The sequence below is a fragment of the Rana temporaria genome, chromosome 7 (genome assembly GCF_905171775.1).
Source record: "Rana temporaria chromosome 7, aRanTem1.1, whole genome shotgun sequence".
Classification (NCBI taxonomy): Eukaryota; Metazoa; Chordata; class Amphibia; order Anura; family Ranidae; genus Rana; species Rana temporaria.
The window spans coordinates 160,685,772-160,702,361 of NC_053495.1; the positions used below are offsets into that span (position 1 = coordinate 160,685,772).

The window sequence follows — 16,590 nt, forward strand, 5'->3', positions numbered from 1 at the left end:
TTCTGACATCCCATCCGTCCCCCGTTGTGTGCTGGGAACACTCGGCTCCCAGCACACAGCGGGAGCCAATCGGCGGGCGCATGCGCCGTAGGGAAGACGGCAGTGAAGCCGGAGCGCTTCACTTCCTGGTTCCCTCACCGTGGATGGAGGGGGGAGCAGCAGGGTGACGAGCGATCGCTTGTCCTCTGCTGTGGACGCCGCTATACTCCAGGACAGGTAAGTGTCCTAATATTAAAAGTCAGCAGCTGCAGTATTTGTAGCTGCTGGCTTTTAATATTTTTTTTTGAGCGGACATCCGCTTTAACTTGAAACTGGGGCAGCTCACACTCCCGCCCTTCATCTAGAACTGTGCTGCCTCCCTCTCTCGGCTCTGCTGTGAGGACAAGAGCATCGGAGGCTGAAAGAACCAGACGTGTTTGCTATCGCCTGCTCACGGTCGATCGTGATCGATGGGTTGCCAACCTCCCTTCTAGATGGATATTAAGTCCTTATAAAAACAGCCCAGACAATGTTGCAGAAAACTAAGCATGTATTATTTGTTTCTAGGCCTCTGACATCTGCGCTTCAGCGATCCATGCGGGGGCGCTGCCCGCCGCCGGAGGTTATGTAACTTTGAAAAGGGAACTCGCACAGAGCTCTTATTCTGGAACTTATCAAAACGGGATTCAATCCCGATCCACCTCTTATTCTTATGAATCCATGGTATTTGTCTAGGATACTGTGTACCATGTGGCTATACTATATTTAGTGTATTCACAATATACACAAAGATTTATGTTTAAAATAAAATAGAATGACTACCAGCTGCTGCTTTGTATTTTTATACTCTATTGAGGAATTTCTATGTTGACAGTTCACAGAAGGGCATTATTAAACCACCTATAATACCTGGTTGAAGCAGCCATAAGCACAGAGGAGATAAGGGTCTACTGAACCCCAGGAAATCTATCTGCCTCAAAGCTTTGAAGGAAGCTACAGGAAAAATAAAGGACACTGTTTAGGTTTCTTCTAAGCTTCCTGTCAGTACAGGTGTATTTGAAGCATATGGAAATTCTTTCTCAAAACTCAGATTAGAGCAAAAGAAACCTGGCACACTTACAGTGGGTATAGAAGAGATTCACCCACCTTTAACAATCCAAAAACAGACACAGTTTTTGTTTCATCCAGTTGTATTTACTCAGTGCAACTTATAACTTCCAAGTGAAAGATAAAACACCAACATGTCATAAAAAAATAAAAAAATTCAATAACAGAATGACTTAGTTGGAAAAAGGATCACCCTCTCCTAAAAAATGACTTGTAAACCCAACCAGATGTAGCAAATCACCTCTAAAATGGCACACAAAGCCATTTGACTTTAAAGCGGAGGTTCACCCAAAAAACAAGTATATAACATTACATTCTGTATACCTCAAACATGTACAGTATGCTGTTTTTTTGTTTGTTTTTTTGGGTGTACATACGGTATTATCGCTATTTTTCACCTGGCTTCCGGGTACTAGCTCCCGCGGGAGTAGGCGTTCCTATGCAGTGGCGCAATGTCCTCTGGGACTTCGCCCAGATGATTGACGTGCCTGACAAAAACTTCCCCCAAGCGGATAAGGCGCGTCACAAGTTTCCATAACTAGCCGAACTGCGAGTCGGCTCTATACGGCGCCTGCGCAGTCAGCTCTACACAGCTCCTAGTCGGTGCGCAGGCGCCATATAGCGCCGTATAGAGCTGACACGCATTTCGGCTAGTTTTGGAAACTCGTGACGCGCCTTACCTGCCGGGGGAAGTTTTTGTCAGGCATGTCAATCATCTGGGCGAAGTCCCAGACGACATTGCGCCACTGCATAGGAACGCCTACTCTCGCGGGTGCTAGTACCCGGAAGCCAGGTGAAAAATAGCAATAATACCGTATGTACACCCCCCAAAAAAATAAATAAAACAGCATACTGTACATGTTTGAGGTATACAAAATGTAATGTTATATACTTGTTTTTTGGGTGAACCTCCGCTTTAAACAATGATCAGATGACGTTATTTTGATTGCCTCAACATGAAAAGCACTTTCCTGGAGCATTTTAGTCCATGGTAGTGAAACTGAAGCAAACAATCAACTATGGGTGGCAGGGCACGGTCAAAAGATCTCCAGGATAAGGCCCCTTTCACACTTGTACGACTTCAAAGTCGTGCGACTTTGCATGCGATTTTGCCTCGATTTTGGATCAATACTACTTTGCCACAACTTTGGCATTAACTAATGAAAACATACATGGTGTGAGGTAATTCCTTTTCCTGCCATAGTTGTTTCTAGTTCCTGTTTGCTTCCTGGTTGTTGTGGTGTGGTGTGTTGTGACAGAAAATGTTTGCTACTCAATATATTGCCCCAGCAGTTGGCATTGCTGCTGCAGCAGTAGCAGTGCATGAGGGAGAAGAGGAGGAGAAGCGGAGGACAAGGACAAGGACATCTATTTTTTTGGGCTGTTTGGAGCACATTGTTCCTGAGGGAATAATCAGGAAGTTAATGTGTGCTAGAAAAATGTGCTTGGGAGGGGCTACTATGTTGAAAAGATTGGGTGGGACAAGGGTCAAAAAGCTGCTTGTGCTTACAAAGTCGTGCTGAAATTGTGTCTATATTATTCATGTACGATTTGCATGCTACTTGAGGGTTTAACATTGAGGTCTATGGACAACAACTTGCATGGAAGTTGGACCAAAGTAGTGCAGGGACTACTTTGAAGTCGCCACGACTTAAAGTCGTGCCAATATAAATGGAAGTCATTGAAAATCATGGAGAATGACTTGTCATGCGATTTTGCAGTCCAAAATCGTGGGACAAGTCGTATAAGTGTGAAAGGGGACTAAAGTTGTGGACAGGCACAAGTCAGGAGATAGATACAAAACAATTTCAAAGGCTTTATCAATGCCTAGAAGCACTGTGAAGCCTATTATTAAGAAGTGGAAGGTATTTGGTACAACACAGACCCTCCCTGGATCAGGACGTCGCTCCAAACTGGATGAGCGAGCCAGGAGGAAACTGGTCAGGGAGGCTACCGCGAAGAGTGCTGCAACTCTGAAGCAGTTGCAGGAATTTATGGCAAAGAGTGGTCATTGTGTGCATGTGACAACAATAACACAAATTCTCCACAAATGTGGCTTATATGGGAGGATTGAAAGAAAAAAGCCACTCCTCAAGAAAGGCCACATACAGTCATGACTGAGCTTTGCCAAAATGCACCTTGAACATTCTGAGGCCACATGGAAAAAGGTGTTATGGTCAGATGAGACTAAAATTTAATTATTTGGCCTCAACGCCAAACGATATGTCTGGCAGAAATCCCAACAGACTAAAGGCTTTAATTAAAGCAAAAGTTGGTTCAACAAAATCCTGACACAAGGGGGTGATCCTTTTTCCAACTTAGTGTTTGTTTTTAATTTTTTGTAATATTTTCTGGCATGTTGGTGTTCAATCTTTCACTTGGATGTTATAAGTTGCACTGGGTAAATACAGCTGAATAAAACAAAAACTGTGTCTGTCTTAATTTCTGGCTGCAAAGAAACAAAATTTGATTATTTTAAAGAGGGGTGGTTCATTTCTTTACCCCCTGTATAAACACTCACGTTTTCACAGCTTAAAGCGGAGGTTCACCCTAAAACAATTATATACCATTACATCCAGCATACTAACGACATGTACAGTATGCTGGTATTTTTTCCGCTGTACATACCGTTTTATAGTTCTTTTTCTTTTCTCACTCCCGCGGGGAATAGGCGTTCCTATGAAGAGGCGTAGATGATTGACGTGCGAATAAGGCGTGTCACGCGTTCCGAAAATAGCCGTACTAGGACTGGGCTATATACGGCGCCTGCGCAGTCAGCTCTACACGGCTCCTAGTCTGTGCGCAGGCGCCGTATAGCGCCGTATAGAGCTGAGTCCCAGTCCAGATATTTTCAGAACGTGTGACGCGCCTTATCCGCATGTCAATCATCTACGCCTCTTCATAGGAACGCCTATTCCCTGCGGGAGTGAGAAAAGAAAAAGAACTATAAAACAGTATGTACAGCGGGGAAAAAAAAATACCAGCATACTGTAGCTGTCGGAAGTATGCTGCATGTAATGGTATATAGATGTTTTTTAGGGTGAACCTCCGCTTTAAAGTGGTTCTAAAGTCCGACCGCGATCCAGTGATGTTTCACAAGAGCAGCTGTTCTCCCCAGTCTCTGCCTCCTCATTGAAAGAGAGACAGCAGCCATTGGCTCCCACTGCTGTTGACCACAGCCAGTGAGAAGAGGACTGGGGGAAGCGCAGAGCCCCATCCTGTGTGTCCTATGTACAGCACAGTAATCATGTTACAGCTGCTTTTACAAGTTATTAACTATGTTTGCAAACACATTTGGTGAACACAATAACATGGATTAATATAATGTGTGGCTTTTGACCAATATATTTTAATTAAAGTTTTTATGCCTGGAGTTCAGTCTGGCCTCAACACTGTCATTATAATACACAATCTCTGTTCTTGTTGTCCGTATTTTCTTCTATCACCACCAGCACAAGCCTCGAAGAAAGAGGATTTGTGAGCCCCTGAAACGCGTTGGCTGTGTCTACTGACTTGTTATTAAGATTAATACATTTTTACTGGACCATTTATAGACCTGTGGTGCTCTCATCCTTCACACTTTTTTTTGTATAATAAAAATATGGGTGAGTTATTGGTAACGTGGTTTTGAAAATGCTCACTGACTGGCTGTCATGGTCTTACCTCTTTGCAGGCTTCTCATCACTGACATGTGCAGCAGCCATCTTGCTTCATGGGGTTCTTGTAACCTGTCACACCCTGTGGCTCCTCCTTTCCACTGGGAGGAGCTGGCTGCTCAGCATATATATATGACGGCAGCTGCAGCATTTCCTCGCTTGGGCCTTTCGGTTTTCGACCCGGCTTCGGACGTTCCTTCTGGTTCCTGATTCCCGGCTTCATTTCACCCCGTCTCTGGCTACAGACCCCGGCTCGGCTGACTCTCATCCCTGGCTATCGACCCTGGCACCGTTGGACGACTCTTCTGGCTGTTTCGATCATCTGTGTGGACTTTGACTTTGCTGTTTGGTTTCCAATAAAGTCTTCTTATTCATTTATCTGTCTTGTACGTCTGATTCATGCTTCCGTGACATTAGGCCCAAGCCATGAATCCTGACGGTACAGGGCCATCCTCACTACCCATGCTGGTTGCCAGACTTGATCAGCAGGATCACCTGCTGGGTCAGTTCGCTCAGGCATTGCAAACCCTGCTTGCACGCACTGCTCATCTCGCTCCTGCTGCTGCTAGGCCGGTTGTCGCTCCTGTTACCGCTTCCGCTGCGGTTGTTGCGCCAGAGTCTACACCGGCACCCGTTGTTGCGCCTGCGGTGTCTCGGGGTATGACCGGTTCTGCCCCCCTCCCACAGCGCTTTGGGGGTGAGCCAACTCAGTGCCGAGGCTTCCTTAACCAAGTGGGCATTTATTTCGAGTTGCTGCCACATGCTTTTCCCTCTGAGAGATCGAAGGTGGGCTTCCTGATCTCGCTGCTCTCGGACAAGGCCTTGGCCTGGGCAAGTCCTTTATAGGAGAACAACAATCCGGTGGTTGCCGAGTTTTCCGGTTTTGTTGCTTCTCTTCGGAGGGCTTTCGATGTGCCGGCTCGCTCTGCCCCTGCTGCAAAGCTCCTCATGTCCATCAGACAGGGTTCACGATCGGTAGCCGAATACGCCATTAAATTTCGTACCCTGGCAGCAGAGGTGGGCTGGAATAATGAGGCCCTGGTGGCTGCCTTCTCCCATGGTCTCTCTGACACCTTGAAAGATGAGATTGCGGCTAAAGACCTACCCGTGGAGCTCGAGGCTCTCATTTCTTTCCTGATATTGATTGACACCAGACTCAGGGAGAGACATTCCTTTAAGGAGAGTCTGCGGAGGCCTTCCAACAGATTGGCGCCCACGTTTGCTGTCCCACCCGTGCCTCCCTCTCCTCCCACGCCTCCTGGGGTTGACGTGCCTGGGGGTGAGCACATGCAGCTGGGGTTTGCTCGCCTGTCTGAGGGGGAGAGGGCACTTCGGAGACGTGAGGGTCGTTGCATGTACTGCGGCCTCAGTTGGCATTTTCGGTTGTCATGTCCGAACCGTCCGGGAAACGCTCGCACCTGAGATCCTGTCGGGGACAGATCTTGGGTGGAGTTTCTTCGTCCCTGGTTTTCCGTGCTGATAAACCACTGCTCACCATTGTCCTCTCCTGGGCCGGGGGCTCGGTGACGGTCCAGGCGTTGGTGGATTATGGTGCTGGTGGTCTTTTCATCGACAGTAGATTTGCTGCCGCAAACTCCATTCCTCTGCAGGCTCGAGTTTGGTTCTAGAGGCGATTGACGGCAGACCCCTTCAGCCGCCGCAGGTGACTCATGAGACCCTTCCAGTGGAGATAGCCATTGGGGCCGTTCATAGGGAATCGGTCTGTCTTCAGGTCATTTCGTCTCCTCACTACTCGATGGTCTTGGGGTACCCCTGGCTCCAGAGGCATAATCGGACTTTCGTGGTCCCCACAGTTTGGGGCTAGTTGCATCCATGGGCCCGTCAAGGTGTTGTGTGCCTCCTCGGGCTCCGTGTTGCCCTCTGAGTACGGGGAGTATCTGGATGTATTCGATAAGGTGCGCGCTGGTGCCCTGCCTCCGCACCGCCCATACGATTGTGCCATAGATTTACAACCTGGTGCCTTTCCTCCTCGTGGCAGGGTATATCCACTGTCGGTTGCTGAGAATGAGGCCATGGAGGAGTACGTGAGGGAGGCGCTTTCCCGGGGGCACATTCGCAAATCCTCTTCCCCAGCGGGGGCTGGATTTTTCTTTGTAAAGAAGAAGGGCGGAGAATTGAGGCCTTGCATCGACTATAGGGGCCTAAATCGCATCACGATTAAGAATGCATACCCAATTCCGTTGATTTCCGAGTTGTTTGACCGTCTCAATGGGGCAACGGTCTTTACCAAACTCGACCTGAGGGCTGCGTATAACCTTGTAAGGATCAGGGAGGGTGATGAGTGGATGACCGCGTTCAACACCAGGACCGGTCATTACGATTCCCTGGTTATGCCCTTTGGGTTGTGCAATGCGCCCGCAGTCTTTCAGGAGTTTATCAATGACGTTTTTCGTGACCTGTTGCAGCAGTGTGTAGTGGTCTACTTGGACGATATCTTGGTTTACTCTGAATCCATGGAGGTCCACATCCTGGACGTCAAGCGAGTGTTGCAACGGTTACGAGAGAACAAGCTTTTCTGTAAGCTTGAGAAATGCGAATTTCACCGGTCCCAGGTAACCTTCTTAGGTTACATCATTTCCGCGGAGGGGTTCTCCATGGACCCTGAGAAGGTTTCGGCAGTCCTACAGTGGCCACAACCAGATTGAGCCGCCAGAATCTGCTCTCCAAGGGGAGAGGTCAAGCTAGTACGGATGGTGGCCAGGATCTGATTTGGAGGTATGACCGAAGTCGGTATCGAATCCTCTTTGGACAGCTCGGAGTATTGACGTGATAAGGCATCCGCCCTGATGTTCTTGGAACCGGGTAAGTGTTCTTGGAACCGGGTATCGTCCAAGTAGACCACTACACACTGCTGCAACAGGTCACGAAAAACGTCATTGATAAACTCCTGAAAAACTGCGGGCCCATTGCACAACCCAAAGGGCATAACCAGGGATTCGTAATGACCGGTCCTGGTGTTGACCCAATGGTAGGTGCTTCGTGCCTGAGGAGTTGCGCACCCAGCTGTTGCGACCCTACCATAACTCCAAGACCGCGGGTCATCCTGGAAAGAATCAGCTGTCCTGGGCTGTCTCACGCTTGTTCTGGTGGCCTTCTCTACGGTCCGACATTGCCGCATATGTAGCGGCATGCTCTGTTTGTGCCCAGAATAAATCCCCTCGTCGTCTTCCGTTGGGACTTCTACAACCCATTCCCAATGGGGAGCGCCCATGGTCACACCTGGGGATGGACTTCATTGTGGACCTTCCTGTGTCCCGAGGCCATACGGTAATTCTCATGATTGTGGATCTCCAAAATGTGCCACTGTGTTCCATTCAAGAAGTTACCCACTGCACAGGAGTTGGCCACGGTTTTCTCTTGGGAGGTCTTCCGGTTGCACGGTTTGCCTAAAGAGATAGTTTCCGATCGTGGGAGTCAGTTTGTGTCCAGGTTCTGGCGTGCTTTTTGCTCTCAGTTGGGTATTCGACTCTCCTTCTCTTCGCTTACCACCCTCAGTCCAATGGGGCCGCAGAGCGATCCAATCAAGCCCTGGAGCAATTTCTTCGTTGCCATGTCTCCGATCATCAGGACAATTGGGTTGACCTTCTGCCATGGGCTGAGTTTGCCAGGAACACGGCGGTTAACTCTTCCTCTGGGATGTCTCCCTTCATGGCCAATTATGGGTTCCAACCTGCTGTATTACCGGAGTCATTTTCTCCCCAAGATGTTCCGGCTGTGGAGAACCACCTTTCTGCCCTACGTGCTTCATGGGTACAGATCCAGAGGTCTCTCAGGGTCTCTGCACAGCTCCAGGCTGATCGCAGACAGTTGCCTGCTCCTTCCTACCAGGTCGGAGATCGTGTATGGTTGTCCACTCGCAATCTCAACCTCCGAGTGCCCACTCCCAAGCTGGCTCCTCGCTTTGTTGGTCCCTTCCGTGTGCTTCGCAGGGTGAACCCGGTTGCCTATGCTCTCGCGCTTCCACCTGGTATGCGGGTTTACAATGTGTTTCACGTTTCCCTGTTGAAACCACTAGTATGCAATCGTTTCACCTCCTCGGTTCCTCGGCCTCGTCCTGTCCAGGTGAGCGATCATGAAGAATACGAGGTGAGCGATATCCTGGACTCACGCTTGGTCCGTGGCCGGTTGCAGTTCTTGGTCCACTGGCGTGGGTATGGTCCAGAGGAGCGTTCCTGGGTTCCTTCCGCAGATGTCAATGCTCCTGTCCTCCTCTGAGCCTTCCACGAGCGCTTTCCCCAGAAGCTGTATTTTGCGCCGCGGAGGAGGGGCCCTTGAGGGGGAGGTACTGTCATGGTCTTACCTCTCTGCAGGCTTCTCATCACTGACATGTGCAGCAGCCATCTTGCTTCATGGGGTTCTTGTAACCTGTCACACCCTGAGGCTCCTCCTTTCCACTGGGAGGAGCTGGCTGCTCAGCATATATATATGACGGCAGCTGCAGCATTTCCTCGCTTGGGCCTTTCGTCTCACACCTCTCCTGTGATCGTGCTGACTGCTCCTGGTTTTCGACCCGGCTTCGGACGTTCCTTCTGGTTCCTGATTCCCGGCTTCATTTCACCCCGTCTCTGGCTACAGACCCCGGCTCGGTTGACTCTCATCCCTGGCTATCGACCCTGGCACCGTTGGACGACTCTTCTGGCTGTTTCGATCATCTGTGTGGACTTTGACTTTGCTGTTTGGTTTCCAATAAAGTCTTCTTATTCATTTATCTGTCTTGTACGTCTGATTCATGCTTCCGTGACACTGGCTTCATTACTACTTTATCTAAAGCTGGCCATACATTATACAATTTTCTTATTCAATTTAGATTTACCTTCAACTATGTAGTGCAAGGGCCTGCCTGTTTGCATATAAAAGTGAAAAGGTGTTTAGATTTGACCTCATATTATCCCAGACAGCAAGCAATTGTGCTGCAAGTTTAAAAAAGGCTTGCTAAGCTATTGCTAGACTTGCCAAACTTCACAAGTTTGTTGCACAATTGCAGCAAGTCCACATTACATGACTAAAGATCAACTTTCTTTGCAAACATTCTGCAAGTCTGCTGCAAGTTCTGGTTCATTTATGTTGTGCAATGGTCATCCCACCACAGGTGTCACTGTGGCTGAATTTTCATGTTGTAAACTTCCAGAGCTCTTGCTGTAGACTCACCACTGTAACTTTGCTCTTGCTAGAGACTTGCCACACAAATTTGCTACAAATTGGAAAAGTGTCAACTAGAACTTGTGCTATAAGGGCTCTGAAAGTGTACAACTTGCCAGTGAAAATGTGCAGCAAGCTAACAAACCTTAGAATTCAACACTGCAACAAATTTGTGGCACGTTATCCTTGTTCTCTGGGATATGGTTTTGCTATATCTTAGGCAGACCATACATGGTACAAATTTATTTCCTGCAACTACGGGTTGCAGGAAAGAAATTCACATGATTCCCCTATTAACACAGACAGAATTGACAGGGGAAACCGTCTCCACCTAGCAGCTGCTAGCGATAATCATAAGAGAATCCGGCAGGCTGGCTGTACTCAAGTTGATTAATTGATCAACTTGGTACATTTAGCCTGCCCATTATCGGTTCAAATGAACCGGCTGAGATTCGAACCATGTATGGCCAGTCTAAAGGAAAATTAGGCCCCTTTCACATGATCAGACCGTTCAGGTCCGCCTGTCACCTTTGATGGCGGACCTGAACGACCGCTTCATGTATAGTGTTGCTCACGAATATTCGTATTGCGAATATTCGGCTCGAATATGGCATATTCGAGTATTCGCGATATATTTCGAATTTCGCGGTGAATATTCGCAATTCCGAATATTCGCATTTTTTCAATTTTATTTTTAAAACAGATCACATCCTATCGACGTCTAAAAGCATTGCTGGTATGATTAGAGACCCTGGGCCGAGTAGCTAAGCTGAGGCGATCCTTTTATGTTGCCGAATATAAAAAAAAAAAAAAAAAAAATTGCGAATTTTCGCTAATGCGAATGCGAAAATGATTGCGAATTTTCGATAACTGTGGTAGGAGAACTCTGATTGTCTCTGATGCAAAAGGGGGGGGGCTTTGTGTATGTTTCTGTTATGAATATTTGTATGTTTGATATTATTTTTTTTTGTAAGAAGGAAAAAATTGCGCATACCTTAAAAAAAGGGGAGAATACAGCAGCAACTCAAAAATGTTATACAACATAAATTAATACAAGACAGAAAATGGAGTCGCTCTACAAGAATAAAAAATATGTCTAGTGACAAGACATGTGGGCAAATTATAAAATAAGCAAGCGCAAATAACTTGTGAAATACACAGTGAAACAAATATATAAAGAAATATAGTCCCAATAATAGAAAAATAATCTTTCATAAAAATGTCTTTGATATGTGAAGTGAAAAAAAGTCCAAAGCATGCAGCATGAACGTGTTCAATCTTCAAGGTGTTTGATTGACAAACGGCTGTGACAGATGGATAGAGTAAAGAATCACCACCAATGCAAAACACTTTTTATTTTCTATTGTAAAATATCACGAATATTCTGAGCCAATCAGAGTGCTCCTTCCGCATTTGCCGAATATTCGCAATTATTTTGTATTGTAAAATATCAAGAATATTCTGAGCCAATCAGAGTGCTCCTTCCGCATTTGCCGAATATTCGCAATTATTTTGTATTGTAAAATATCAAGAATATTCTGAGCCAATCAGAGTGCTCCTTCCGCATTTGCCGAATATTCGCAATTATTTTGTATTGTAAAATATCAAGAATATTCTGAGCCAATCAGAGTGCTCCTTCCGCATTTGCCGAATATTCGCAATTATTTTGTATTGTAAAATATCACGAATATTCTGAGCCAATCAGAGTGCTCCTAGCGCTGTTGTCGAAATTTCGCCATCAATATCACATTCGCATTTTGCGAAATTTCGATAAAATATCACAAATATTCTGAGCCAATCAGAGTGCTCCTACCGCAGTTATCGAAAATTCGCAATTATTTTCGCATTCGCAATAGCGAAAATTCGCAATCATTTAATTTCGATAAAATATCACGAATATTCAAATTTAGCGAATATATCTCGAATATTCGACTATATATTCGAGATATATCGCGAAATCGAATATGGCGTATTCTGCTCAACACTATTCATGTAGTCCTATGGAGCATCGGATGTCAGCGAAGACATGTCCGCTGACATCCGATCTGATCCGCCAAAATCGGACGGATGACGATGCGTCCCCATTCTTCCATGGCAGATTGGATCGGGTGAGATCTGATGATAACGGACATGCTGTCCGTTTTCATCAGATCTCCCCATAGGAGACAGCGGCGCTGCACAAGCCCCTCCCCGCTCAGTAAACAGAGAGGGACTTGTCATCCGTCGGCTCAGCGGAGTGATCTCCTGCTGAGCAGGTGGACTCTGTAGCGACGGAGTCCACCTGTGTGGAAGAGGCCTTATACTAGTGAATTGTATAATGTAAGGCCAGCCTTAGTTACTAGCCTAAAATAATTATGGAGATGAGTAAAGTCAAAAGTCAGCGAAAATTCAGAAGTCCTTGGGCCAGATTCACGTAGATCAGCGGATCTTTAGATCCGCTCGATCTACGTGATTTAAGATCCGCTCCCGCAAGTTTGGGAGGCAAGTGGGTAATTCACAAACCACTTACCTCCAAACTTGCGGCGGCGGATCGTAAAACCCCCGGCGGAATTCAAATTCCGCAGCTAGGGGGAGTGTACTATTTAAATCAGGCGCGTTCCCGTGCCGATTTAAATGCACATGCGCCATCCGGGGAATTTCCCGGCGTGCATTGCTCCCACTGACGTCGCTAGGACGTCAGTGGTTTCGACGTGAGCGTGACTTGCGACGCGCGTGTTTGTGAATTGGCGTACGCAAACGACGTAAGAAAATTCAAACTCGACGCGGGAACGACGGCTATACTTACCATTGGCTGCGCCTCATAGAAGCAGGGGTAAGTATACGCCGGGAAAGCCGCTACGGAAACGTCGTAAGAAGACTGCGTCGGGTCCGCGTACGTTCGTGAATTTGCGTATCTCGCTGATTTACATATTATTCAACATAAATCAGCGGGAACGCCCCCGGCGCCATTTTTAAATTGAAAATAAGATCCGACAGTGTAACACTGTCGGATCTTAGCCCTATCTATGCGTAACTGATTCTATGAATCAGACGCATAGATAGGACCAGTGTAAGTCAGAGATACGATGGTGTATCTGGAGATATACCATCGTATCTCTTTGTGAATCTGGCCCCTTATTTGCAGGAATGTTTTGGGTCAGCACGTCCTCCTCGAGAAAGCGGTGCTGCACAAGCCCCTCCCCGCTAAGTGAACAGAGAGGGACTTGTCATCCGCCGGCTGAGCGGAGTGATCTCCTGCTGAGCAGGCGGACTCCGTAGCGACGGAGTCCGCCTGTGTGGAAGAGGCCTTATACTAGTGAATTGTATAATGTAAGGCCAGCCTTAGTTACAAGCCTAAAATAATTATGGAGATAAGTAAAGTCAAAAGTCAGCGAAAAGTCAGAAGCCCTTATTTGCAGGAATGTTTTGGGTCAGTAATCAAATGTATCCAAGCCAAAGACAACCAGCCAACTAAAATTTTTAGAAAGATGGTTGAACAATGGTTGCTCCACCGATTTCAGCTGTAGCATATAAGATTAGGCAGCAGATGATACAGCTACTAAATTAGGGTGACCAGACATACCCGATTTCTGGGGACAGTCCCCAGATTAAGGACACTGTCCCCAGACCAAGTCTGTCCCTGGTTTTGTCCCCAGATTGGATTTGAACAGGGGCTGGGGCAATTTCAAAGAGAGTCAGTGCAGAATTAAAAATACAATTCTAAATTACACCCCCCCGCTCCTACTAGCTTAGGGGGGTGTATTTTTTTTTCCCATTGTCTGTGCCCCTTTTCTTATGATCATGTGCTGGTTGGTGTGGAGGGAAAATTTCTTCAGTTTTGGGTGCATGCCCATTCAGCTCCACTCGCATGTTCTTCTGCCTTGGCTCAAGTCCCAACCAGCCCCTTGCCTGCTCATCTCCTTGCCTTCCCTGGCGGACTGATCTTCCTCCGCTCAGCACCCAGTAGTAGGCGGGGTTCGGAGAGTAAGGCCTCGTACACACGATAGGATAGCCAGAGGACAACGGTCTGAAGGACCGTTTTCATCAGTCCAAACCGATCGTGTGTAGGCCCCATAGGTTATTTATCCTTAGGTTAAAAAAATGAGAACTTGCTTTAAAATTTAACCTATAGACTGGTAACCAATAGGTCAAAACCGATCGTTAGTATGGAAAACCATCGGGTAAAAACCTGTGCATGCTCAGAATCAAGTCGACGCATGCTTGGAAGCATTGAACTTCGTTTTTTTCAGCACGTCGTTGTGTTTTACGTCACCGCGTTCTGACACGATCAGTCAGCCTCATAGGTTAACCTAGGACAACGGTCCTTCAGACCGTTGTCCTCTGGTTAACCTATCGTGTGTACAAGGCCTAAGAGTTGACTGGCTGTGAGGTGGGCAGCGGCGGCGACGGGCAGAGAGTCACTGATTGCCAATGCCGCCATCACTAGTAAAAAAAAAAAAATGTCCCCGGATTTCATTTTAAAAATCTGGTCACCTTATACTAAATGAGTCATCAAGGCAGAAAAGAAACTGTACTTAGTGTAATTGTCAGCAGATGTCTTCCTGTTCTAGAAAAACAGAAGCCCGTGTGACTGACAACTCAAAAACAAACTGCAGGATTATAGAGTGTGAAAAATGAGCTTTGATCTGTGTCATTGGTAAATATGGGTGATCTAACTATTAGCTAACAAACAAATGTAATATATTTCAAGTATATTATATATATAAAAAAGATCGAAAAAAGGAGAAATATCTCCAAATTTTTAGACCATTGGGTACAACAATGTAGCAATGCTCCAAGCAGACCAGCCCCATGTACTCTAAAATTATAAAAACAAACCTCAATCTCACCACCAGTCCTAAAATACACCAAAAGAAAATAATACGAAACCAGAAATGTTCATAATGACTGGAATGCCTCAGGTCAAGAAAAGAAGTCCTAGATCTAGAGCAGGGGTCTCCAAACTGCGGCCCTTTGCTAGCCTTTATCCGGCCCTCGGGCACTATTCCTCTCACTGATATGAGGTACTATTCCTTCCACTGACACCAACAAGGAGGCACTATTTCTTCCACTGATACCAATGATGGGATACTATTCCTCCTACTAATAGGGGCAGTGGGGCACTACTCCTCCTACTGACCACCAACCCTGAGGCCATATTTATTCTCACTGATGCCAAGCCCAGGACATTTTCTGCCCCAGCTGACCACAGTCTGGCCTTTCTAAAGTCTGAAAGACAATAAACTGACCCTTTGTTTGAAAAGTTTGGAGACCCCTGATCTAGAGTATTAACCGCTTACCCGTACAACCCCCTGCATCCCCCTGGGAGCATGCAGAGACACTATCTGTGCCTGATGTGCACTGATTGCTGTACCAGGCTGCTGTTGGCGGCCCTGGTACCATGTGATCTCTGTAGCCAATCAACGATCACATGGACAGTAGTACACAATGGGGGTTATCCACTTTTCACTGAAAGTGCACTTTCAAGTGTAGTCGCTGTAGATCTGAGGGGGACATGCAAGGAAAATAAAAAACGTAATTTTTACTTGCACATGATTGGATGATAAAAACAGCAGAGCTTCCCCTCATTTCAGAGCTTCCCCTCAGATCTTCCAAGTGCACTTGTAGTGCAAAGTGGATTTGTCTTTATTAAATCAGCCCCAATATGCAATTTCCAAGCATCATTGTTCACTATTAAGCGATCTCTGTGATCAATCACAGAGATCATATAGTACAGGGCCATTTACAGTAGCCCTTATTATTATTGTTATTATAAAAAAATGCTTATAAACGCAGTCTTACCCATGGGCCTCGATGCGTATAACTATAATGAGCAGGGAGATTCTGATCTTCTTAATCTAGCACCTTTGCAGGCCAGGATGCAGTGGCCTATAAGCCCCCATAACACTTCTGGAAGAGCAAGGTCTTCAAACTCTTCCTGAAGCTTAGCAAGTCGGTGGTGTTTTTTAGGACCAACAGTAAATCATTCCATACCTCTCCCCCCTGCACCGAGAAAGCACGCCCTCCTTGTCTCTGTTTCCTCACCCTAGGGACAACGACATTCGTTTGTCCCGCTGAGCGTAGTGCTCTACTAGGAGCATACTGTGTGAATTTTTTTTTCTGGAGGCAAGTTTTTAGTGGGGGATTCTACACTGACCACCAATGTAATGGGGAATTTACAATGACCACCAATGTGAGGGGTGATTTACACTGACCATCAATGTGAGGGGGAATTTTACTGACTACCAAATAACGAGTAAATAATTGAATAAGAGTAGCCTGATGCGCAAACCAATCAATTAAATATATCTTGAGGGGCAGCCAACATAAAAAAAAGTGTCCCCACAAAAAATGATATGAATTAAATGTAAATGCGGCGCCAACTCAAATAATTAAAAAACTTCAAATAAAACAATCAAACTTCAAATAATCTTTCAGTGTAAAATCTATAATTATCAAAAAAAAGTGTGCGAAAAACACGTGAAAAGATACCACTGCTGTAAGGTATTCGATGTACAAAAAATAGCTTCAATGTCCAGAGGCGATTCAGTTCACATGTGTTGCGCTATATACGTTTTTCATTCACTCAATAGCGGGCGTGCAACAAAATAAAGTGCAGTGATGCAAAAAATGAACTTCAAATTCTTATTGTGTTGTGAAAATCTCCTCCACCAACATCCGTGATCCACCACAAGTGAGCCCCAGCCTT

The 16,590-nt window shown here is 46.3% G+C and overlaps 1 protein-coding gene across 1 annotated transcript in view; it reads left to right on the plus strand.

Moving 5' to 3' along the window:
- LOC120945824 (mucin-5AC-like) overlaps positions 1-806 on the plus strand; it is a 43,733-nt gene extending 42,927 nt beyond the window's left edge. Inside the window, exon 9 of the mRNA XM_040360313.1 lies at positions 547-806. Within this exon, the coding sequence (XP_040216247.1) occupies positions 547-714 (168 nt within the window). The 3' untranslated portion in view covers positions 715-806. The remainder of the gene's footprint in view (positions 1-546) is intronic.
- Positions 807-16,590: the final 15,784 nt, after the last annotated feature.